This window comes from Oreochromis aureus, linkage group 23 (genome assembly GCF_013358895.1).
Source record: "Oreochromis aureus strain Israel breed Guangdong linkage group 23, ZZ_aureus, whole genome shotgun sequence".
Classification (NCBI taxonomy): domain Eukaryota; kingdom Metazoa; phylum Chordata; class Actinopteri; order Cichliformes; family Cichlidae; genus Oreochromis; species Oreochromis aureus.
The window spans coordinates 33,237,390-33,262,236 of record NC_052963.1 but is presented as its reverse complement, the minus strand read 5'-3'; the positions used below and the strand labels follow the sequence as shown (position 1 = coordinate 33,262,236).

The window sequence follows — 24,847 nt, the reverse complement described above, 5'->3', positions numbered from 1 at the left end:
TGTGACTGAACCAAAAAGAGCCTTTTCCTTACTGTGTGATCAATACATTAACACAGCCAAGCAGTGTCAGACAGTTCATCAGTTCTTCCCCATTGAATGAAGTGAGCTAATTAAACCCATTCTTTACTAACTAATCTTGGACACAGAGGGCTGAACACTCTTCACGCCAAATATTTTTTATTGTTTACATACAGGGACAGTCTGTCACTGGAGTCAATGCAAGAAAGCCATCCGCTGTGCCAGTGTCAGCTCTGGTATAACAAAGTAATAAACGGTGTTTAGAAAGCCTACCTCACCTCTGCTACTCTTTCACTGCACACAAGGGCTGTGGTGATGAAAAGCTAGAACCATCAATCAAGCACAATCTACATGGACATTATTGTACAGCACTGTCTGGAATTTAACACAATATTAAAATAGATGGACGTGGAATTCACAGAGATCAGACTTAGCTTCACTAGCATTATTGCAGCCACCAGCTTTGTCTTGTGGTTGCACCGTCACATGACTTGGTCTTTTTTTTTTTGCGATTTGCACACCACAATTTTGCACGTGCCCAACAGTGACTTGATATTTGAAAAATAAACAGAAAGTTTCTCAGCCATGAGCAGTGGCTGACCAAATGGGTCATCAAATTAAGAAATAAAAAATATCATCTAGTAAGATGAACGCATAACAGCAGAATGCTTAACCTCTGAAAAGTAGTAGAGAGGGTCTGCAACCAGTCATCGGGTTTCTAACTGTTGTTGTTCAAAGACACAACAAGATTTTACTGTTTGCATTGCAAGAATATAGCAGACTAATGGCATATTTACTAGAGAACTGAAAAACAAAGAGTGAAGTCTCAGTGTTCTGTGCTTTGGTAGCCGTTTTATGGATGCGAGTCCCTTCCTGTTGCATGAAAGGCTCGGTTTCGGATAGTTTTTTCTATTTTAAGAAAAAACTATCAAGATGCACGGATATCCCTAATATGGTCATCTGTGGCAGAGAAGCTCCAAACACCTACTGCTCAAACTTTCTGTTTGTATGAAGCAGCCAATCAGGAGAAAGTTGGCTTGAATGGAAGGGGAAGTGAGCTAAAAAAGCATTTCACACTTCAGATCGAGAAAGTCTTTTGTTAGAATGTCGTGGACCAAAAAAGGCAGCACTATGCTAGGGTGGTTTTTTTTGTTTTGTTTTTTCCAGTGGTGGGAGATAATGGAGCTCACAGAGGAAACTTGCATAAACATGAAAAACAAGATGCAAAGTGAAACAGAAAAGCCAAACCCAGCACTCAGGGCTACACCAAGGCCCAGAACAAGACAGGGAAGGATTATTTTGAACTGTGAATCATGCAAAGCTTATACAGAGTATAAAATAGGCCCAGCCTTTAACTTGGCTAATATGTGAAAAGTTGGGCTTCTTATGATTGATGTCTTAACATAATAATAATAATGATAATCTTCAATCAGCTGACTGCTGAGCCGATGCTGAGTTTTTCTCTCTTTTCTTCCTGTGCAAACATTCTCTTAAAATTTTGAATCTCCTGCAGCTTCTTAATATTTCTGATTGCGCTGTTGCAGTCTCCTGCTTACTGCCTTCTGTCTCCTCGTCCCTTCATTTCCTCTCTTGACATTTAAAAAGCCTCAGTTTTAAAAATCTATCACGCACAGAGCACTACAGTAATGTGGCGTGGACACAGGTCATGAGCTCTGAAGGTGCCTTTAAAAACAACTTAAAATCGAACTTTGAAAACACTGTAAAAACATCTTCAGGCCCACTTAGGGGCTCGTAACTTCCTACTCTCTGGTCTTTTCGCCTGACAGGGTAATATTTTCAATTAAGAAAGTCTTTCCACAGCCTTTTAGCTTCAGAACGAAGGGTGCGCTTGCTTTGGGAAGAGTGGGTGGTTTGTTGTTGACGGGGGGCTGTGTGAACTCTATTTTAGAACTCGAGAAGTGGGTAAATGCCACCAAAGCCCCACACAGCAACACACACTATGCTTTAAAGCTGTGGTAAAATCTCAGTACTGCAGGATATGGCTACACCTCTTCAATCCAGCCCAGCGACGACAGCAGGTTGAAAACAAGAAAATAAACTGCTCAGACATTTTGGATTGCCGGAGCTCACTGAACTGCAATGACAGGTATCGATCGGGCCAGTTATTTACCAGCCAAGCCGTTCGTCTGAGAGGGGGCATGAAGAGAACACAGTGGCAGGGGCTATTATTTATGAGCAGTTATGTGACAAACACTTCTGATCTACGAGGGGTTACGACTGGCTGAAGGTAACGGCCAATCAACAACTAACAAAAAAAGAACCTGAAAGCAACTACAACAATATTCAAGTGACACCAATAAGCTCATCTATAAAATGAGTATCATGAATCAAATAATCATTAGAAGGTTTTCTAGAACATTCAGGTTGCAGCTCTGTAAACAAAAGCTTTGTAAAAATCATTTTTATTCCATGTAAAGACTCAGAGCTGCACATCTCTTTATTGGAGTTGCCTGGAAATAAGAATCTGTAGTTCATTGGAATTCACACATACAATTGAATGGAGCCTTCCAGGAAAGAAAATACCCATGAAAAGCTGCATTACATAGATTTATAGCTGTTCTTTTTGAAATTATTTATATGTCTTTCATAACCCAACACTAGGCTTACAGTGGCCATACGCTCACTTATACTTACAGCGATAATGACCAGGACACTTTGTTCATTTACTAATGCTATAAAATTGTATTTAATCACAAGAAACCCAGCTATTTAGCAATCAGACAGGGTCATTTATGACCCCATTATATTTTCCACAGGAATCCGTTTTTAATGGTTTTGTCTGTTGTAAATCAGAGTTTGTATATGTGGAATACTTCAGAAATCCTGCAAAGAAACACTTAAAATCAAGCCTTCCTCTACACTACTTCTCTAGGTTTGCAAGCCACTTGACTGTAAAACGGCGCAGTGATTGGAATTAGAAATTAAGATACAATCAAAGCCTATGGTGTTCAAAAATTATTGCACATAACCTGCCATTCTCCTTGCCATACTGATGGACCAATTCATGTAAGGAACTATGAAATGGAGTTACAGGAACAATACTACTCGAAACTATTAACCAATTAGTAGATACTAAAGAAAAGTATTATTTTAAATCTTTAGTGACCTGTTATGATTGTAAGTTCACCTTATAATTACTATCAAGGAGTAGCTGTGGTTAAAAACTCTCAGTATGTTCCTTTTTTTTCCCAGCAGGTGGTTTTGTATACCATCAGGACAGCTGTAGTTTTAGTGCACAATTAAAAGTCTTCACTACGTTGTCATTATTTTATTTATTAGTCATCTGTAGAGGCATTCCAATTTAAAACAAAAGTCAGAACTCCCATACTTCAGCAGCTACTCTGATTTTGAACAGCGGTGGTAGTAAAACATCACTTAGGTAATCAGTTTTCAATATTGTCTCATGCATTTATTCATAGCACAGCGTCTCTATTAACCTTAATTGGCCCAGTTCCTCTATGTTGTTACACACCTGTTTTAAACCTGGAAGCAGTAACTGAGAGGAAGCTTTCGAATGTGTTGGCAAGAAAGTGAACCATAAGGAGATCCGCCATAAATCGCTGACCTCGGATCAGGTCCGCCGGACTGACCTTTAGTCTGCGAAGCATTCGGTAACAAGATCCTGAGTGGACCACCGCTACACACCGGAGGCACAGGAGTATTTACATACAGTAGCTTGTACCTCTGCAATGCTACGGGGAATACAGCTGATCCTTGTCACACCGTCTGACCTGCATTAGAGGTGTAATGACTTCTGATGATATGGCAGACAAGAATGTGTGCTGCATAGTTACAAGGCACAAGTCAGTCAACCGATACGAGGCCAAAGATTTAATATTCCAAACTGACATGAGCTTAAAGGGTGCGAGGATGTAAGTACCTCATGTGGCTTTTTTCAGCAGTATGTGACAAAGTCCTGCACAGCCTCCTATTTAAATGACTATAACAGTCTTTATTTTTAGATTTAGTTATTAAAATGGAGTAGGCTTTACACTGCTGGAAATACCTGCTGTGTAAATGTTTATTGATACCAGTTTGGTTTCTCTTGCACTTTAAAGATTTATCTTACACACCCTTACATTTCCTCCCAGCAACTTCCTGATATTTTTTCAGAAAGCACAGAATGCTTTAAAAACTTTAAATTGATGAAATGTCAAGCGCATCCCTAGTCAATGCCTGTTGCAGCTCTTAGTTTATGTGTATATTGTAGTTATATTTACTGGTTTTTCCAAGGGCCTCCACCTCGACTGACCTGCTGCTGTGGTATTCTACACATGGAAGGAGGCACTTCTTAAAAGAGCTCACCACCAACCAATGAGCTCAAAGGTTGGAGCAAATATAGGAGATGTTTCCATATTTACATGAATGACTAGAAATTTCCTGTCAGCTGTACAGTATTGGTGTGGTTACCAAAGACTGTATATAAAAGATGGCTGTAGCCATTGTGACATCACACACTGTTTGTGAAGGTTCAGAGTCACTACGATTTACAAAAGTTGACGAATTGCTGATACGCTTCAATCGATCTGGGTCAGTCTGCTCCAAAGACTGCGTCTCGTCTGCGATGCATTTATGTCTCATACGGGACTCGGCTGATGTTACTGTGGTTATATAAAAGCAAGACTCCCAACTACCTATATCCTTTTGCAGTACATCCCCATTTGTGCAGGAATCAACCAGTTTTGAACCATTTCTAAAGCAACGAGTTTACAAGTTGCAGATCACACGCCGCGGTGCCAAACCACTGTTTTCCCTACTGTAAAGCACACCCTCCTTAATCCTGCTTGTTGACGCTAATAAAAACCACAGTGTTAAACATAACAATCATTATGTTTTATACAGTAAGGTGTTAAGTGTTTAATGAGGTCATGAGTCAGTCAAAAAGTATGTTTATTTTGTTTTTCCTTGACTTCTGTACAATCCAACTTCTTTTTGCATCCAGAGGATTCCGAAAGATAAGATACCTTATGCCATTCTTGGATGCTGTAATCTTTAAGTAGCGAGATTTTCAGCACAATTTCAACTAATTGAATTCAACTAACTTAAAAAAAATCCTAAGAAAAACCAAATTAATGCTCATTTCTTCCTTTACTAATAGCAGACATCGGGGTTTGGTTTGTTGAGATAAAATGCTGGTGGTGCCAATTCTCCATCCTCTGCCATTAAATCTCGTCAGCAGAGATAAATTTTAACTGAAACGTTGCCTCTGACAAAAAAGTGGAAAACATGATGGAAAGATGTTTTTTATGCACACAGAGATGTGATGTTTTCATCTGTCACAATATTTCGTCTCGCCAGTGGATTTTAAGACAGCTCCGGTCTGTTCTTATTTTATGCGTTTCTACTCATTTGGCAATGCGTAAGAAACACATCAACGTGCCAGCAAAGGCAAATATGATGATTTCTAGCAAGTAAACATTAATCCAAGTTTATAATTTTGAACTAATCTGCAAATTACTACTGCAAATTTCTATTAAAGGCACGGACAAGTTCTATGTCGTCTTGGTGCCGTGAACACGTAGCAGTAAGCAGCATTAACTGCCGGACTAAAGCTCACAGACTACTATTAAAGAAAAGCAGAGAAAAGGCTATTTTTGCTTTTATGTGTAATCTTGCCTTCTTAAGACATGGAAAAAAAACAGTTTAAAGGGCAAAGCAGCTCACAGGTGTAATTGGAGTATTCATACTTAGATATGCGTGGGTGTGCTTTTTCAAAATCATAACTCATTTTGTTTTTAATTGTGCTGTCAAGACAATAAGACTGAGAAACTGCATGGAAAATGTTCTAATTATACTTTCAGATTCATTACCTGCACAAACGCACTCGGATTCACACATAAAGGCTTATTTTAGTGGCATCGTTCTTCTGAAAGCACCACTGTAAATTAATATAGCAGGAAAAAAAACGGTTTTACGGAAATAGATGTGATTGTGTCCTTAAGTATCGTGGCGTTTGAATAGAAAACACATAAATGTGTTGAGGTACAGCGTGAGAATTTAAGGCTGCTTTTTCTGATGTTAAGACTTTATGGTTAAGTAAAAATAGAAGGCAGCTTTAAGGAATTCTAAGGAGTATTTATTTCATTCCCATGTAGCCGGAGGGAGATTCTGTAGACTGAAGAAAAACACATAAAAATATGTGGATGAGCTTTCTATGTAAAGGCTCCATGAAGCTGTGAAGGAAATGAAAATAGACAAAAAGGACAGTAGATGTGTATATGTGACATGATCACTGACCTGATGTAAGAAAAATCCATGTTTTTAATGAGGCCAGCGCATAGATGCTAAGCACAAATTGTCAGTACAATAAGAAATATGGAGCCGTCTGCCTGTCAGTACATATTTGGTACAGAACACACTGCAATTTGTTTCAAGGTGCATCTACATGCAGAGAAGATCACAGGGTTACAGATAACATGTCTTCATCTCATCGAAGCCTTTGGCTCTCGCTTTGTAGTTACACATGGTGGTAACCCTGCACCAGGCGCTGAATTCTCTCTGCAGCCGAGCTGGTAACCCGGCACTCAGTCTGCTGGCTTTTTTAAGATCTGCACATGGTTCTTAAATTTAGGGCAGCTAGGGTCATCTCCTGAGGAGACACGCATGTGATGTAAACAAGCAAGTGTTCACACATGCATAAATATAATTATCTCTACCATGCAAACCTACCTCTGAGAACTGGGGTCCTACACAACCAAAAAGCAACAACAAAGACGATTTACAGGTAAGCTACAGGTAACCAGAGCTCATTTTTTCCAGCATAACAAGGAAAGTCCTTTAGTTAACTTTTTCATGGTAACAGTCAGTTAGATGACAGATTACAGTCACCTGACATCAGAGAACAAAGAAGCACACGTGAAAGGTTTTCACTGTTTTTAACGCTCAGACTCACTTCACAAACAAGGTCTTGGACTGTTATCACTTCCTTTTTTTCTTGTAGCAGGAGCCGACGACACCACCGCAAGCACGAGCACGAGCAGCCCACATCATCGGTTTTTTCACACATTTTCTAAAATGCCCCCTGATGACAGTACCCAGGTAAGGAAATCCCAAACAGTTCATTCTGGTTATCTATATACAGCGTTTTCAGTGAGAGAAACGTTTCCACATATCAATGGGACTTCTTCAGTCCTATAAATGTGCCAACATTGTGTTTGCAAAAGCAGAAATAAGAAGCAGACTGAGAAGTCACTTGGATGAGTGATGTCCAGATGAACAGAATCAACTCTGTGGGACTTTTAAAATGCAGCACCGTGATGCGATATTTACTTTTATCCTGCGATATGACATCATGCTATACATCATATAGTCTTCCATTGTGATTGTAAATGTGCAGTCTGTACAGCCAGCGATGCATTACTTAAATTCTGACTAAGCTCTCCCTGGAGAATGAGGTGCACTGATAATGTTAAAGGACTCCAAGATCTCACTTCAAGGGGGGTGTGGGGGGTAATTAACAAACAAAAGAGGAAGGCCCCTTTCAGGTTTCTCTCTTCACTTAAGTATAAAAAAAAAACCCAAAACAACCAAGTCCAAGTTGTCATAACGGGACTTCCAGGGAGCAATTAGTTCCTAAAAATGATCCGTGCTGATGTCAGCACTTTCATTATTAACATTTCTCATAAAGTCAGGGCATTATTCAGCACGCTTGAACGAAAAATGTGGGATCTAACAACAACTTTTGACTTCTGGTCATTTTTTGAATGCTTTGAAGTTATTTACTCTTTTTTTTTTTTTCTTGTTTCACTGAACTTATACACTTTTTGTGTTTTGTCTAAAGCTCGTGATGAATCCTCTTTATTCCACCTCAGACAGAAGCTGTTTTTTACTTTTCAAGATCTGCACAAAAGCATAAAATCATTCTGCACTTTCCATTTTAATAGCTGTTTGATTAGCCTTGAAAGTATTATTTTTTTATTAGCTACTCTCTTAAACACCGTAGTAATATTAAAATCAGGAATACTTAACTTTGCCTAACTTTTGATCGACTTTCACCTGGATCAGTTTATAGGTTAAAAACACAGTTTTGGGAGATGATTCGTACCCGATTACACAGCTATAAAGGTTTCTCCGGACATGTCCTGATGGCGCCATATGCAAATGTTGTCGGGCAGGTCAAAAGCCAACGTGGCCAGAACTGGAAGGCAGAAATACGTCAAGCTCTTTCAACATGTTTGACAGTTGAAACCATCATTGACCTTCGAGGGGGCTTTAACTGGCTGCGGGGACTGAGCAGTGCAAAATAATCCTCTCCTGTCAAACGTCACTCAAGCTTAGCAAAAACACAGGGCATCATCCAGCTCAGCTTTGCTCCAACAGCTGGAAACACTGAGAGAATCGCGGAAAATGGTACGTTAACCGGCAGCCATGAAATCTGTTTGAGATCAAACACTAGTGGATTTAGGTAATTAAGTGTCGTTGAAGTGTGTTAATGCAAGGAGCTCTTCTCACACCTTCACTTTGCGGGTGAGTAAGGGTACGTTGGGGGATTGGGCGTAGGGTAGCTGAGGGTGACGTGGGGTGACGCCGGGGACAGAGCAGGCGAGCTAATCAGAACTAGTCTAGATCACAGAATTTCATCCAAGGATTTTCTCTTCGACTTCTGATGAAACTGACCTTCTATGAATACCCTCAATTATGCAAAATGATCTCTTTAATAAAGTCCTCAATCAAAGTCACAGACCCCCTACTGAGAAAGTCCCGGGTTGCATAAAATCACCATTAGCTCTCAGTGACTTCAGATGGCTTTTGATAATTATGACAAAAAATGTAAATAGTTCATTTTATATGACTGGGCTTTGGGTTATTTACACAACAGATTAAAAGACTCACTTTAAGTCGATTTATGACTGTTTGTATAAGGTTATGAACATGTCACGACACTGGGTCAAGCAGAGAGATGATCATAAAGGCAAAGTTGACAGAGCCTGCTTTCATTCTAATCTGCCTTTTATGATGTCCCTGCTCTGCTTTGGCATTAAAACGCTGCTATTCTGGACACAAGTGAGAAAACAAAATGATTAGATTAAAGGTTTGGATGCACATGTTTTAGAGGAGGTTCAGCTCAGATTTGATCACTCATTTACAGCCCATTCATGGATATGGAGCATTAAAGTTTCCTGATGTGTTTCACAACATCCAAATACAGCAGGAGGAGGGGTGGGGGTGAGGGGTGGCTCACAGCCCATTATCTTGCTGCAGAATATCCTTGGGAAAGAAAGACAAATATATACATATAGAGCACAAGCTATATCTGTAAAATTAGTGATTCGCTTTTATCTGAAATCAAAGAGATGCTCGCAAATGTAATAAACGCCACCTTTTGTTTTTTAATAATGCATCATACTGGGACCGCAGTGAGCTTTTCAAGCAAAATGTAGACTTTTGTTTTGAACAAATATAATTAGACTTATTTTTAAAATACTTGCTGCAATGCTGAATCTAATTTGTATTTAGTAAAGTACAGTCCTTGATGAGCTATTCCCAGAGGCTGGGAGGCCCAGTTTGTATTTTCAACCATCATAAAATCCTTGAATTAAAGAAAACTCAAGGGCCTTCCACTTTCCAGAGATTGTCGAAGGCTGGATATGTTGAGATTAGAATAGCTCGTCTCTGTGGCATAGATTCTATGGGACAACAGAGGGTTTTTATTCTTTTTAGTCATGTACAAATCTATAAAAAGGTTTAGTACTCAATCCTTTGCCTTGTTTTTTACTATATTGTCTGCTTGTTCCCTTTAAAATATTATTTATATAATTTCTGTTCATCCATCCGTTGCTTTCTATTTAAGCAAGCCAAGGTTGTGGGGGGGCTAGAGCCAATTCTAGGTCTTGTTGGGTGAGAGTCTGTTGCACAGAGACGTGCTCATAGGCTTCTACATTAAAATGCCTGATTTCAGAGCATTAACAAACATTTAGATTCTGGTATAAAAAATGGTTTTTGGTCTGGATAGTGTCTCTGTTCATAACTCATTCATTGGGATTGATGGTGATTGAGCAGATGGGCACCCGTTAGTCTGCACCTTAACTGGAGTCACTGAGCTGGACCTCTCCATTCTGTCTGAGCTGTTGGAACCTTTTAAAGCATTTTTAATGGAGCTTTCTAAATGTTTATTGTACTTACAGACAGTCAAGTCCACTTTTGGTCAATGAAATTCTAACCGTCTGTGCTTCACCTGGAAATTTTATGGATGCAAGCCAAACAAGAGTCAGATAATAACCTCGAAGATATGGCTACTTCTGGCTCAAAATAAGCAAATAAACAAATAAAACAACATGGTCGTTGCCAAAACACTAAAACTTAGACTTCAAGATGCAGACCCAGAAACTACATCCATACACTAGTAGACCGGGAGACATATTGGTGCAGAGTCCGCACTGATGCAAATGCTATCAATCTGCATTCCTACCCTCGCCTATGGCCACAAGCTCTGGGTCATGACTGAGAGAATGAGGTGTGGATACAATTGGCAGAAATGAATTTCCTCCGTCAGGGTGAAGAGCTTAGTTATTCATGATAGTGGCTCAAAGTAAAACTACTACTACTCCACATTGAAAGGAGCCAGTTGAGACGGTTCAGGCATCTAAGCAGGACACCTCCTGAGCACCTCCTAGGTGAGGTGTTTTGGATATTTTCTGCTGGGAAGAGGGACAGAGCAGGCCCTGGAAACACTGGAAAGATTACCTCGGTCAGCTGGCTTGGGAACACTTGGGAACCCCCCCTCGACAGGTGGGGAGTAGGTGGCCGGGGAGATCTGGGATTTGGACTGCTGCCCATGGATGGATGGTTGGACAGTTGGAGGGATGGAATCAACCCATTAAACACTGAACTCACGCAATAAAACAAACTAACCAACTGAGGCAGCGGCAGACAGACAACTCCTGTGTTTTGTGAGGTAAAACAGTGTTTTCGTCAGTGGAGTGTGGTGGAGTGTAACAACTTCAGTTCCCTGTGGAAAAGACCTGTCTGAAGGCAGGTAAAGCGGTGAAAATGCTCCAAATAAAGCGTACGAGTAAACCAACATTTATTTCTTGCCTACAGTCTTCTACTGCAACTAACACACTGACTATGGATCTGAACCTGGATCTGAAGGCCCCGCGAAACCAAATGATTTACCCAGTGAAAAGGTTTTCATCATAAAGATCAGAAAGAAATATGTAGAATAGTTTTACTGAGTTTTTTGAAAAGCGCAGCAGTTCCTGACTAAGAAAACAACATTTCTCGCACTTTAAAATAAAACAGGTCAATCTAGAAAGTGATTGCACCATAACACAGTTGGTTTAATAAAAAAATACAAAAATGTATATCACGTATCATCATTCAGTCTAAAGATTTCCATGTTTGACTGTTTTTTAAAAGCTCTTCTTTGCTTGAAGGACAGTCATACAATAGCTCCTAACCCAGGGGTCAGCAACACGCGGCTCTTTAGTCCTTATACTGCGGCTCCACGTGGTTTGGGAAAAAAAATTAGAAGTATTTAGCTGAAGTACATTTTATTTGTGTTTAGTTCTTTTTTTTTTTTAAAACTTGTAGTTCTATATTGGAATATTGTTGTGATTTTGAAATATAAAAATAAAATTATATTATTTTTTTTCATCGCTCAAAATAAGCGTCACACTCGGGGAAGCCGGTGTACCCGCCTAAACGCCGTGCATTTATCGAGACTTTCAACCCCAGACAGGCCAATTATGGATCTTCGGATCCACATTATGTCGGCAGCTGTTCTCAACCGTGAACTATGTTAAAAACAAACACCGCTCACGCCTTACAGACGACAGCTTACAGTCCTGCGTAAAGATGAAAGCCCCGATTTGCAGACGCTGTGCGCCGAGGTTCGGGACCAGAAGTCTCATTGTAAACATATCACGGCAGACCCGACGATGTTTGCATGGACACGCTTTTCAGCATCTCTTTATTGACCACTTTTCACACACGGTTGCTGTACACATACAGCTGGCTGTAGCTTTTCAGCTCACAGCCCGACATATACCAACAACAGCAGAGAGAGCACAGACTTTAAGGCGGCGAGGCGTGATTGCGGGTGCCTCTCAGGTGCGTCCGACTCCCATTCAGCGGTACTCCAGACCACGCACCGCCACACACATTAACAAGGTAAAATAGATATTTAGGCAGAATTTTGCGAATATCTTTTTTTTTTTAGCGGCATAGTGCTTTTTTTCCAATTACTTTTTAAAAGGGTGGCGGCTGACAACAGTTTTTGTTTGCTACATGGATCATTTTAGTTCAGCTGGGTGTCTTTCCTTTTGTTATATTTCTTTAAGAGTTCAAAATGTGTTAATTACATAAATAAAATGCAATTTTCTCTTTAGCACTTCATGGATTTACACACACCTTAGTTGCTCTGTGGATTCTTTTAAAAACCAGTTAAAAACTTTTCTGTTCAAACAAGCCTTTTGTTGATCTACGTATTTTATATTCTTTACATTTGATCTTTTACATTGTGTATAATGTCTATTGATTGTATTGTTTATTTTAATATTTGTGTACAGCGCTTTGTGACTGCCTGTCTGTGAAAAGCGCTTAATAAATAAACTTTACTTACTTACTTTAGTTGTTCACACAAAGCACAAAGGTAAAAAAAACAATATGTACAGTGTTATCTTCATTTTAGATTTCAAAAAGTATTTGCGGCTCCCAGTGTTTTCTTTTGCGTGGAAACCGGGTCCAAGTGGCTCTTTGGGTGTTAAAGGTTGCAGACCCCTGTCCTAACCACATGCACATGTTTGGAAACTGACACATTCACATTCCAGCTGTGCACAAATAACTGGAAAAATAACTATTACAGTGAAGTACAAGCTTAGGTTTACATAACACAGCTGGTAGATTCACTGCTGAAGTATACTAGTACAAGTTGCCTATTATGGTGTAAAGCCCAACAGGTTCAGGTTTAAATAACTTTATTCAGAGAATTTCAATGAAAGATGGCTTCATACTGCTTTGGCAAATAATGTTGCACAAATGTATGCATACCTTCCACACAAATATGAATACACAAATAACAGTGATGTTTACAGTACGGAGATCTGCACTGTTGCACACCCACTGTTTTTCCTTTATTAAATTGTATAAAGCATAACTGGAAAGCTACAACAGAGAGAGAATGAGACCAGGCTGTGTTTTTCAGACTCTTGCTGTCTTGCTGTGACCTGCAAGGCTCAGTGGATGTGGGTGAACACTTTCTAAAGGTTCTGTCAGTGAGCTGCTGAACCAAGCAAAGCAGTTTAAATACCTGCGGGTCATGTTTGTGACAATAAAATGGAGGAGGACTTCAACGGGAGGAATGAATGATGAGGTGGTCTAAGAGATAACCAGAGCTCTTTATTTATCTTTTGATTTTGCAACTTTAAACCATTGGCACCTGGTGACTCAAAGACCACAATTTCTCATTTAAGTGACTGAAATCCTTTCTTCCCATTTTTGATATATCTGTAGAGGTTCACAGAGGTTTGAAGAGGAGCAACTATGCTTTTGACAAATGCAAACTGAGGTGGTTCAAGCGTCCAGTAAGGACACCTCCAAGTCAGGGACTCCAGGGACATCTAACCCTAACGCTGCAGGACAAACCTAGAACACATTGGAGGGATTAAACGTCCCAGCTGAGCGTAAAAATGCCTTACAATTCTCAAAGGACAGCTCGGCAATTCTACTTATTAAAACAGGAAGTGAAACTCTTTAGAATGAGAATTGCTTTGTGTTTTGTGTGTTGGCATATTTTCATGGGAGAAACTGGAACTCCCAGAGAAAACCCACAGAAACAAGGGGGGGCGAGGGTGCCTCCTGCCCAGCTTCAAACCCAGGACCTTCTGGCTGTGAGGAAAAGAGCTAACCGCTAAAACACTGTGCTGCCACAGTGGTTAACCTAAAGCTATCAACTTAGATTCTTAAAGTGACAGAAAATATTAGACTGGTGGATGTCAATAACGAGATTAAAGCCTTTTCCAACTACCATATCCAAGAATATGAACAACGACTGCATTATGATGATGACGTTCTTACCTTTGGTGGAATCGTTGGACTAGTAGTGTATGGAGCCAAGCTGGGTGGCACATCTGTAATGTAGGTCTTCTTGGGGCCTGGAGGCTGGTATCCTTGGGCTGGGACTGCTTGAGGTCTTCTAGAGTTTATTCCACTTACTTGGGGCGCACCTGGATGCTGCTGTTCTTGATATGGCCCCGGTGCCATTGGGGAGAAGCCAGGCTGTGGCGGGCCATAAGCAAAGTCAGGACCTTTGGGCTGAGCGGGCATGTACTGCACCTGTGCGGGGCTGCGAATGGGCTGCTGGCCAAAATTGTGCCCACCTGGGGCTGGATGCTGGGGTCCAGGCTGAGCCGACCTCACTTGGACATTGAAGGTGGGCTGGCTTGGGGTTGATGCTGTAGCATAGGAGGCTGGAACCGGCTGAGGAGCCATGTGGGTTTGAGTCTTGGCCACAGGACTTAGAGGAGAAGGTGATGTAGATGAGACTCCCCCAGGAGCTTGAGGTTTGGGCGTAGACTTCTTGGTGGCAGTCAGTGGAGGCTGAGTTGGGATGACCATACGCTTGTAACCTGTCACGGGAGCGTTCGGGGAAGAGCCTGCTGAAGGTGCCATGGATCCAGAATTCTGAAAAGAGAAAGAGAATTTCGGTACTGCTCAGTGACATTTTAGAAGGCACATATACATAAAGAAAAATTTAAAAAACAACAACATTAAATGCTAATATTAACATGTCAAATCTCTCATGTTTTCCATCCTAGTAGAGTTTGATACCACATCAAGTTTTGAAAATTAGCATAGCATAGCAATTTTCTAAAACTGCCCATCTCACAGTTACATTAAGACAAATGATAACCAGACTTAATCTCCTCAGCACCATGCATATATCCGAAATATTTAAGAGAAATCCTCTGAAAAAATATTTCAGTTCTGACTTCTTGCTACATGCAAACAGAAGACTGCCATGTCCACAGCTGGGGTGCTAGCATGACTAAAAAAAGATGCTAACTGGAAAGTAAAGTGAACTAAAAGCACTGAAATGAAATCCTGCACAGTGCCAAAATAATACAACAGATGTATTCTACAGCATTTCACTGACAGCGTAGTTTACGCTCAATAAGTATCCACCCTGCTTCCCGACAGTCAATTATACGGCTACCTCGACAGCAGAGGCTCTACACTGTCCATGACCACCCATAATCTATGGCTAATAAAGCAGGCGGGGTGGGGATAAATTGTTTGGCAGAGGACGTCGTGACAGCAGATTGGCAAAGGCAAATGACACTTGTGCTGACTCCAGCTGCTTGGACGGGAAGGATTTTAAATCACAGAGATTTGTGGCGCTGGCGTTCCTGGGAAGAGATGCCTGTAAAGCAGCAACACAACCCGGAGCTGAGATTCTCTCCATCTGAACGACTGTGGCGTTTTGATCCGATGTCCAAAGGCTATGTCTCATGTACAAGCCAAACTAGAAGAAAATATAGCAGCTAATAACAGGCAGAATAACAACACTTCATTCATATGTCAGAGGCTTCTGCCCCGAGTGTCTCTCATGTAAGTAATAATTGTTTTTCACCACGACTACATATCGGTGTCAGACATTCAGCCAGTCTAAAAAGGGTCTATCATTAACCTTGGATGGCCTTATTAGGTTACTGCCTGAAGCCAAAAATCAGAGTCAATTACTAAATTTGCAGCACTAAGGGAACAAAAATGAACACTTGTAGTCTTTAGACCCTTTGCAACCCGGTTTGATGAGATGTCTTCTAAAATGGGGCAGAGCAACAATTCCAATCGATTTCCCTTCAAAGTTGATCAAAGCCGGCTGCACAGAAATGTCACACGCCATTTTCCCCACACTGCTACACTTATGTAGTAATTCTATCAGTGAAACGTATACAGTACCATGCTCCTTATAATGTCCACAGATAAAAAAGAATTCCAAGTTTTGGTAAAAGCATCAACTTTGTCTAAATCCCATCTAATCTAAGTCAGAGGGGAGCCCCTAAGGAACCATTAAAGGATCCAGAAAATATTTCCTGCTCGCACTAGGATTTCTGTCTCAGTGATTAGAGCTGATGTTTATTTAAAAAGTGAGTGTGAGTATGTATGGAAACATCTTCCCTATGCCCTTTAGGAAGTGAAATTACTTCATTTAAATGTTTCATGGGTTTTAAATACTCTAGATTATTCATTTATCTTTAAGGCCTTAGAACCTACAGTAACATTTAGCTTGCCGGGCAAAGGAAATGCAAATTGGCCCCCTCAAAATAATTACACTGTCATGGTACATTTTCCACAAATTACATTAAGAGAATGGATTCACTCTTTTCTGAGGGTGATGAAACTGCTCGATGCACCAAATCAGAAAGAAAAGTCTGTGCAGGGTAAAAGATTTTCATATCGACTAAACTCTCTTTTTATGTCTTTGACCTGCCAACCTTAACGAGGCCAGTCGGAGGCACTATCAGTGCATCTAAGGGAAGCGATTGATGGGCAGGATCTGAGACTCTTTGTATTGATAATACTGAATGTTATTAGCTGGTAACAATTATAAAGAGTATTTATTTTGAGCAAAAACGGGAAAAACTGCAGAACACTGACTCAATTAGAAGAGCACAGTCTCGTGTAGGCTTGCTTTACAATTAAAGCCCGCTCATTAAGCCATAATTATCACCACCTCTGCTTTATGCTGTTGGGCCTTCGTGTGCCATCAAAACAGTTTCGATCCACCAAATCCTGGTGTCCTATAAGGCCTGTGAAGTTTCCCAGGAGTTTCAGGAAACTAGACATTAACAGCAAATCCTTTAAAATACTGGAAGTTACGAGCTGCAGTCGGCATGGATCTGATTTTTTCCAGCACATCCACCAAAGACTTGCCTCTGTTTACACCTGCTCTTTTCTCCCAAATGAACACACCATGAGAACTGACTCTTATGCCATGTAATGTAACTCAGATCATAACATATCCCAGTATTAAAATGTTATAATGCTTGGGCTCATCACTGTAAATCAACTGAAGATCTATATGTCAGCAGTGATGATGATGATTATCTTGGCTCTCTAGTAAGCGAGCACGATGCAGCATCTGCAGGGATGAAGATGCTGTCCAGGTTGGTCATAGGGAAGAGAGGGGAGTGAAGCTGTCGATGACCCTCACCTTTGGCAATGAAAGGTGAGTGAAAGAATAAGATCTCAAATATAAACTGTGGAAATATTTCTGCATATAAAGATGTCTGGGCTTTGTCTTGGATAAAAGGAGGAGAAGCTCGGTCATTTAGGTGAGAATCAGAGTGGAGCCATGATGACTCCATCTCAAAAGGTGTCAGTTAAGGTGGTTTGGGCACCTCATTAGGATGCCTTCTTGATGCCTCCTAGGTGACTTGTTCTGGGCATGTCCCACCGGGAGGAGACCCCTGATGATTTTGGCCTGGTCACCGCTCAGTGTTATGGATGGACAGATGGATAAATTATATATATATATAAAAAAACGCCTAACCTACATACAGTATTGTGCAAAAGTCTTGAGCCACCTCTCATGACCTTATATTTTGCTAAAAAAATGAGAAATAGGTGCAGGGATTTATTGATTTATTTATTTTTGTAACAGGCTGCTGGTAACAAAATGCTTAAAAAGATACAATTTAAAATATGTTATTTTGTTTCTAAGTTGTCTGCGATCTGTAAACCCAACACTTCTGTTAGGTGCCTTGGTTCATAGGTCAGTGTTAAGTGGCTTAACAAATGTTTGAAAATGGGCAGGTACAAGGACTGGACTGAAAATGAGTGAAAAAGACGAAGAAAATAAAATACCTGCAGAAAGCCTGGAGAACTATTGCTCAACATCCCTTTTAGAAAGTGTCGCTCCTTGCAACCAAATTATAAAGAATAAGGGGGGTGGCTCAAGACTTTTGCACAGCTTGGTTTTTGGCACTAATAAAGTGGGACCTCCCAACTGTATGCAACCTATGATATGAGCATTACTTCCAGATATGAAGTAATGCTTCGCAAAGTATTACGGCCACCATGACAAAAACATTTGCTTTGTTTCCTCTTCATTAGAGAAATCTTTTCTTGTTTTAAAGAGATTTCCTTCATGCCTTTTTTCTTTTTACTACTTTTTGTGATTTTTGAGTAAATCACTGCAATACCAAAAAGCTCTCTCTTTGTTGCACAAAATCAGTGTTGCATATAAAAACAGAACTCCCTCGTACTGAGGTGATAATTTGATATATAAAAGAGCTGCATGTGAGTACATTACAGTATGCACTATTACAAATCAAAACTTGCCAATGCTTTGTTCACTAAAATTAAATTTCAGATTTTATTATCACAATTAAAATTCCACTAAAGCTGAAAAATGATATTACCCGTTTCTCACATCCGAGTGTGGACATACAAGCAGCATCACTGATTTCTAAACACCCTCACACCCTCCTCCCCCTTCTGCCATACACAAACACAACATACAGACTTTAAAAAGTTTCCCCGACCCCTTCAGAAAAGTTAACCCTCACTCTACACTGTAATTCAGACTGACTTTGCAAACAACTTAAGTGTGAAATTTCACAGAGACTCTCAAGAAAGCCTTTTGACACATTAAAAAAGATTAGGAGAGACTATACAAGCCTTTAGGGGGGGCTGAGTAAAACTGTTAACTTTGCATTTCAAACCACGAGGGTGGGGGATTTTTTTATTTTTTTTATGTTTCTCAGCAAGCTTGGGGAAAACCCCTAAAGAGAGAGAAGTTCTGCATCTTTTCAGACTCATCTAAGACCTTGGATATTTTTCTCTCAACTTTTTTTCTGTCTCTCATTCGTACAAAGAAGCTGCTCCCCCCCGTTTGGCTCTGCTGTCCATTTGCATCTGTCCTTTTCAGCAGTTACACTATGACCATGGAAGAATTCCCAATCAACGCTGAGGCGTGCATTAATCTTCCCCCCACAGTCAGGCACAACAGGCACATTTAACAGTACAGTCATGAAATTGGGGGTATCAATTCTCTTCCTAAAATAGTTCCAGATAAGGCATATTAAATATGATTAAATAATGTGTCTGTGGAACGTGGCAAGACCTCTAGCTCTTTTGGGCTATCTCACTCTGTTTGCAGATAACACATATATACACACATATAGGGAATGTTTTGTTCTGTGGATCGTTTATCTGCATATCTAACTGTGGTTTCGCCCCTTCAAATGAGCCCCGCTTTTATGAGTGAATATTTCAAAAATGCTTCTATCCTCGCCTGAAATAAATGTTGAATTGATGAACTTTATCGTGTCGCATCTTTTTCTCTTGAAACACTACCACTACAACTGGTTACTAATCACTTTGGGACACTTTGAGAAAGTGAGCCGACTACTACTGCTCATATTAACAGCACAAATAAAACAGTGTTGGGGCATCAGCCAAATGTGTTTACAACATCTACGACTACTGCTCGCTTAATTTTTAAGGGATCGCTGCAACAGGCAGCTCCGCATATTTGACTCGGCATATTTTCACGCGAGATTCAACCCCCGAGGAGTGTGCATATCCTCCCGGTCCTGAACCGCTTGCTAGGCTTGTTAATGTGTAAACCACTACACTATGGAAATCCGACTGAGAAATTATTTTCTTTAAACAATTTATTTAAATAATTAATTATAAACCTTTTTTTTTTTTAAACATTTACATACATGAAGAATATTTTATTGATTTTTTCTGGTTTCTACATGTTTTTTTCCCCCTGTATCATGTTTGGCTTCTTAAAAACCATCTCGATGTCCTTTTTCGTCTCCACTGGTTCATTGGCATTGCTGCAGAATTAGATGCAACTCTATATCGCAGTAATATTAGAAGAACATATTAGTTTATATTTTCCTTTTGCATATTCTTCGGAAATCCTGATTTCTATTAGAGTTGTGAAAACATCTGAATAGATCTGGTCCTACTCGCTGAAGAGATGAATGTGAAAATATCAAATTCACAGATCCAATAAAAAGGGCTATGAGTTATTTGAATGAAAAATAATAGAAAATATACTCAAATTAGCATTTTCTAATACTGATTTTCCATAAATTATGTTTAAATTTATGTTTGAAGCCCATGAGGGGAAACATATTTATGCAAGATTTTGTGAAACTGAATTATTAACCAAGCACTTGCTCTAAATATTAGATCTTGTGTCTACACAGACAAAACCTGGGAAGTAAGCAGCTAACGTGTACATTTCAATATAAATAAATACATTCTCGTAATAGCTTTTAATGATTGAAGATAGTCATTCACAAGCATATCGTAAAGTAACAGCTGTCTGAGCAGATGTGCAGCAGGTTAAAAGACAATGATTAAATGATTAATGGACTGAGGGTTAACTATGTTTTTAATAAAAGGCATACAGCAAATATATGGGGTGTATACAATGAACTGACCCAGCAATCTAAATGATTTATCATTTTATCTTTAGTCAATAATTAAAAGAAACAAACAGAAAAAAAATACATTATTATCATCTGATGATGTATTTTTAAGTGTTTACAGCAGTAATCTTAATAAACAAATTCAACTTGCAGTTTATGGAGATTCTCAAACGACAGCATCCCTACTGTGTTGTATGAAATTTGGATTAATGCACAGCTTAAACATTTAAAAAGCACAGATTTCACCATAAGATCCTAAAAATATTACAGCCACACTTCTATTTTTAGGGTTAAGGAACTGTTTTCTTTTCGGTTTTCCCATTTACAGTAACTAATATCAGTCAGTGGAGCTCCTGTGCAAACACTTTTGAAATGCACACAGACATGCAGGCAGCTGTAAGATGTACATGACATGGAGATTCTATGCTCTTACCACCAAGACAACCTAGAGACGTTGTAGTTGAACATTAAGTCCATGTTTCAAAATTCATGGTTATGTAATCCCTTAAAAAACTAGGTTTCAGGGGGAAAAGTATGTAATATTTCTAGGATGATGTAACAACATCATACAAAGTAGGGCGTATTACTCACTGATGCAACTGAAAAATCATTTTCGGGAATACTGTGTGAAAAGTTACCGATCGTGGCACTTCTGCAGGCTATCTTTACAAAAGAGGGAAATGTGTGTTTTGTAGCTCTCTCACAGCAGAAACTAATTGTTTCATTCACCTCCTGCAGAACTACAGGCCAGCCTCTCACCACACATCTCTGACTCATCTCTGTAATGAGCTCTCTCTGCACTTGTGACCTCTCCCGCTTCGGGAGAAATACTCGGCTGTTGAAAACGTCCATCGCTTACAGTGTGTCGATGTCATCAATCCCAGAGATGGCCGTCTTAGAAGCTGCGCGCGCTCGCTTGTGTGCTGTAAGCTTGCACGTGTTATGGGGTATACAGATAATGCGCGATGACAGCAGTTGACGGTAAGCCTTTTAGCACTGGTATTTGATGATGTAAAGAGGCAGGTTACACACACTGTCACAGCTTCCTGGCTCAAAGTAAATTTGTCATTGGTTCACCCTGTTAATAAAAGACAAAGGGGTGATACTACACAGTTTATTTGACTAACGAACATTGACGGAACACACAGAGCGCCTGAAGGCGTCTGCCTCTCTCCACAGTTGGCTGCCCCTGTCAAAATTCAGAACCTGCTGCCAGATTGACCTTAAGGTCAATGGGTGCCACCGGCACTGTGGCGACATCATTGTTCCATACTGCAACAAAGCAATCAAAGAGAATTGCAGTGTATAAAACAAACTGAGAGGAAAAACTTAGACACCAAGAAGCCCTATAATTACAGCACTGGAGCGTCGTCTCGATACAGTCCGATCAGCTCGGGGAGATGAGCTGGAGAACGATCGCGCGCTGTGTCGGAGCCCCGAAGAGCAAAATATCCATTGCAAAAAATAGTTGCCTACAGCCTTGACCTTTAATAAGGAATAAGAGAGGCTGGCTAGCATACATACCAGTGTCATGACCAGTGACAGCGGCACAAGCTGGAAACAACCGAGGCTAATATTACTGAGCTGTCACCTCTGAGCACAAAAACATTTTGTCCTCACAGCTTGAACTGCTTATGTGTAAAGCGCTCATTTGTTTGGCTACAATTTGTCCTTAAAGGCATAACAGAAGCCGGCTACTCGCGTTCACTCTGACTGACCTTTTTTGCTACTATAGTGTCTCTACATGCACTCTATTGTAAGTGTTCCTCAATGAAAATTTAGAGCAAAGTTTGCCACTGTGGTCACAGTTAAAAGACGAAAAGGGCAACAAAACAAAGAAGACGACGGCGAGGTGATGGGAGGTGAATTTGAACTAAACCTCAACCTGAGGCTAAGAAACGGTCGACCAATCAGCCACAACTTTTGAATAATCATTAATTATCTCATTAATGGATGGGTTAGCTCACGGCGTCACTCATTCAGAAAAATAAAAATAAACCAAAGAGTCCAATCTGACCCACAGAAAAGTGTGAAACTGTGAAAATAAGAGATTTTTGGACCGCATCCAGAAGCACACCCCCAATGACAGAATCAAGGGGCTTTCTAATGTTTCGGATCTTGTGTTTCTTACAATATTCTGACACATTTATGAATGTAAATGTTATAATCGTTATTGTTCTGGCACCTCAAAAGCAACTAAATGTGGATAGGATGAACAGCACACCTGAGGGGATTGTACAAAAACCTGAAACGGTGAAGCGTTCCCATGAGATGCCTCCAGAGTTCGAGCCTAACAAGAGGAGCTGAAGAAAGGTCATAAACCCCATCACACTCTCAGGGAGCCGAGGTACCACCGCAGAGGTCTATAGTCTATATTTTCTGAGATCGCTCAGCAGACGCCACGATCAGTGGGAGACTTGGGAGCAAGCAGGGCGAGCCTATCATTCTGCCATGTTGTGACAGTGAGTGCCAGACGCAACGCTCTGCCTGTTGAGAGATGGGAGTGTCACAGTATGGCTTGACTGGCACAGTGTGAAGTAAAGGCTCCTTAGGGCACTCATGTGGTAAGATCCATCTCAGCAGCATTTCAAGCGCTCGACTTTAGCTGAACTGTCAGCACACTTCAATAATGCTCATCTGTTTTGTATGGACATGACAACTTATTATAGAGACATCAGGATATCTGACAATGAGGAAAAAAATGCAAGCAGAACAATGCAGCGCTGTGGCTTTTTCGGATGAGTGACGGTGCCTTTCTATTTGGGATTTCATACAGTGTTAGCCAAAGAGATGAAACATACTGTACCTGCCAGCTTTTTAAATAAAAACGCTTTTTCTGTGTGGGACAGTTGGAGAAATAGGGCAGACATAAATGCACATAATACTGCATAAAATTACAGCAAATTTAAAATTGACTTGAGCTTGTCTTTTAATGGGAACCTACTGTATTTTGTTTTTGCTTATTCTCTGTATTAAATATACATATATAAACAGCTCCGATGGGACAGGCGGAACAGCTTTACACAAATGCAATCAGGTGAAAATTTAACGAGTAGACTCAAAAGATAGTCGCACGTATGACTACTTTATTAGCACTTTGAAGCCCTGACTTGTTTTTAAACCATCTTCTTGGGAGCCTATCACAAGGAGGGAATTGGGAGTGACAGTTCAGATAATGTTTTGACCTTAAGTTACTTTTATTCATTAATCCACGTTCATACTTTACATGACTGATAATTTAGATGGTTGTGAGTGCCCTCCAGGCTGCTAGCTTAACATACCCGGACAGACAAACTACGCACTAGGCAGCTAAATACTGTAAAAACTGTGAACTTATATTTCAGGCTTCCAAACATTATATACTGTATATTCTAGAGAAGTAGTAATTCAAACCACTGGGATAATAAAACACTGGTGGAAACCTTTTAAACCCCACAAAACTGTGTGCTCCACTTTCTGGGGACGATACTCAACATATAGATCAAACAAACTGTTGTCGAGAGAAGTGAAGAGCGCAAACACCATAAGTCAGAGAGCCCTCAACTTATCGGTGGGTGACAGAAATTGTCAAACGAGTCCAGGGTCCAGTCATTTCTCTTTTCTGAAAGGCACCGCCATGATCAGCAGTCATCGTTGCAGACAGCACCAACATTTGCACTAAAGTTCCCTGCATGCGTGGAAACAAAGAAACCGCTTCGCTGACAGGTTTTTAATTGAGGTGGAACCATGAGTGTAAGTGAGTCGCACAACCTTGCTCCCAGAAGCTGTGGCACTGCCAGAGGGCAGCCTAGTAACAGCTGAGCATCTCTCCCTCTTTGAATCCATCTGGAAAGATGCTACCTCAGTTAAAGCACCGCACACCAAGACACCATCAAACGCCTCCTGATGCAGCATGGCAGAACTGGGGAAGTTTACTATGGGGGCAAGTGTATGTCATTTAGTGAGCCCGGGCTTTCAATATTTTATTCATGGCGTTGCACATTATTGTTTCACAGAGAGTGGAGCCATCAGACGGGGAGAGCTTTTTAATTTCAACTTAAATCTTATCATAACAGACTGAATCAGATCAGAACAAGCTGCTGCTGCTTTAATGGAGAAAGCACATTAGAATTTAATTGGGACAAAAATGTCACTGCTTATTTTCAGGGGGAAGGGGACTGGTTACTTAATTGGTTATACAGTGGATAACTAGTAAAGTACATTACTGCTGTGTACACATTTCTCCTCAAAAAGACAAAACATGTTTGCAGACTATTTGTTTTAACTTCTTTCATATTAAAATAGGACTCAAATGAATTGTCTTTGAGCTTCAGATATGACATTTCCTATTCCGAAAGTCAACACATTTTACATTTTACAGCATGTAACAGGGATTAGAAACAACTACAGTAATTACCGCCTGCTGTTGGCGG

At 40.3% G+C, this 24,847-nt stretch overlaps 1 protein-coding gene across 5 annotated transcripts in view; it reads right to left on the bottom strand.

The window, feature by feature from the left end:
- LOC116312983 (LIM domain containing preferred translocation partner in lipoma) overlaps positions 1–24,847 on the bottom strand; it is a 180,364-nt gene that overhangs the window by 55,337 nt on the left and 100,180 nt on the right. For all 5 annotated transcript variants that reach the window (XM_039606737.1, XM_031730526.2, XM_031730525.2 and 2 more), the window contains one exon: positions 14,056–14,661. In XM_039606737.1, the coding sequence (XP_039462671.1) occupies positions 14,056–14,661 (606 nt within the window). The remainder of the gene's footprint in view (positions 1–14,055; positions 14,662–24,847) is intronic.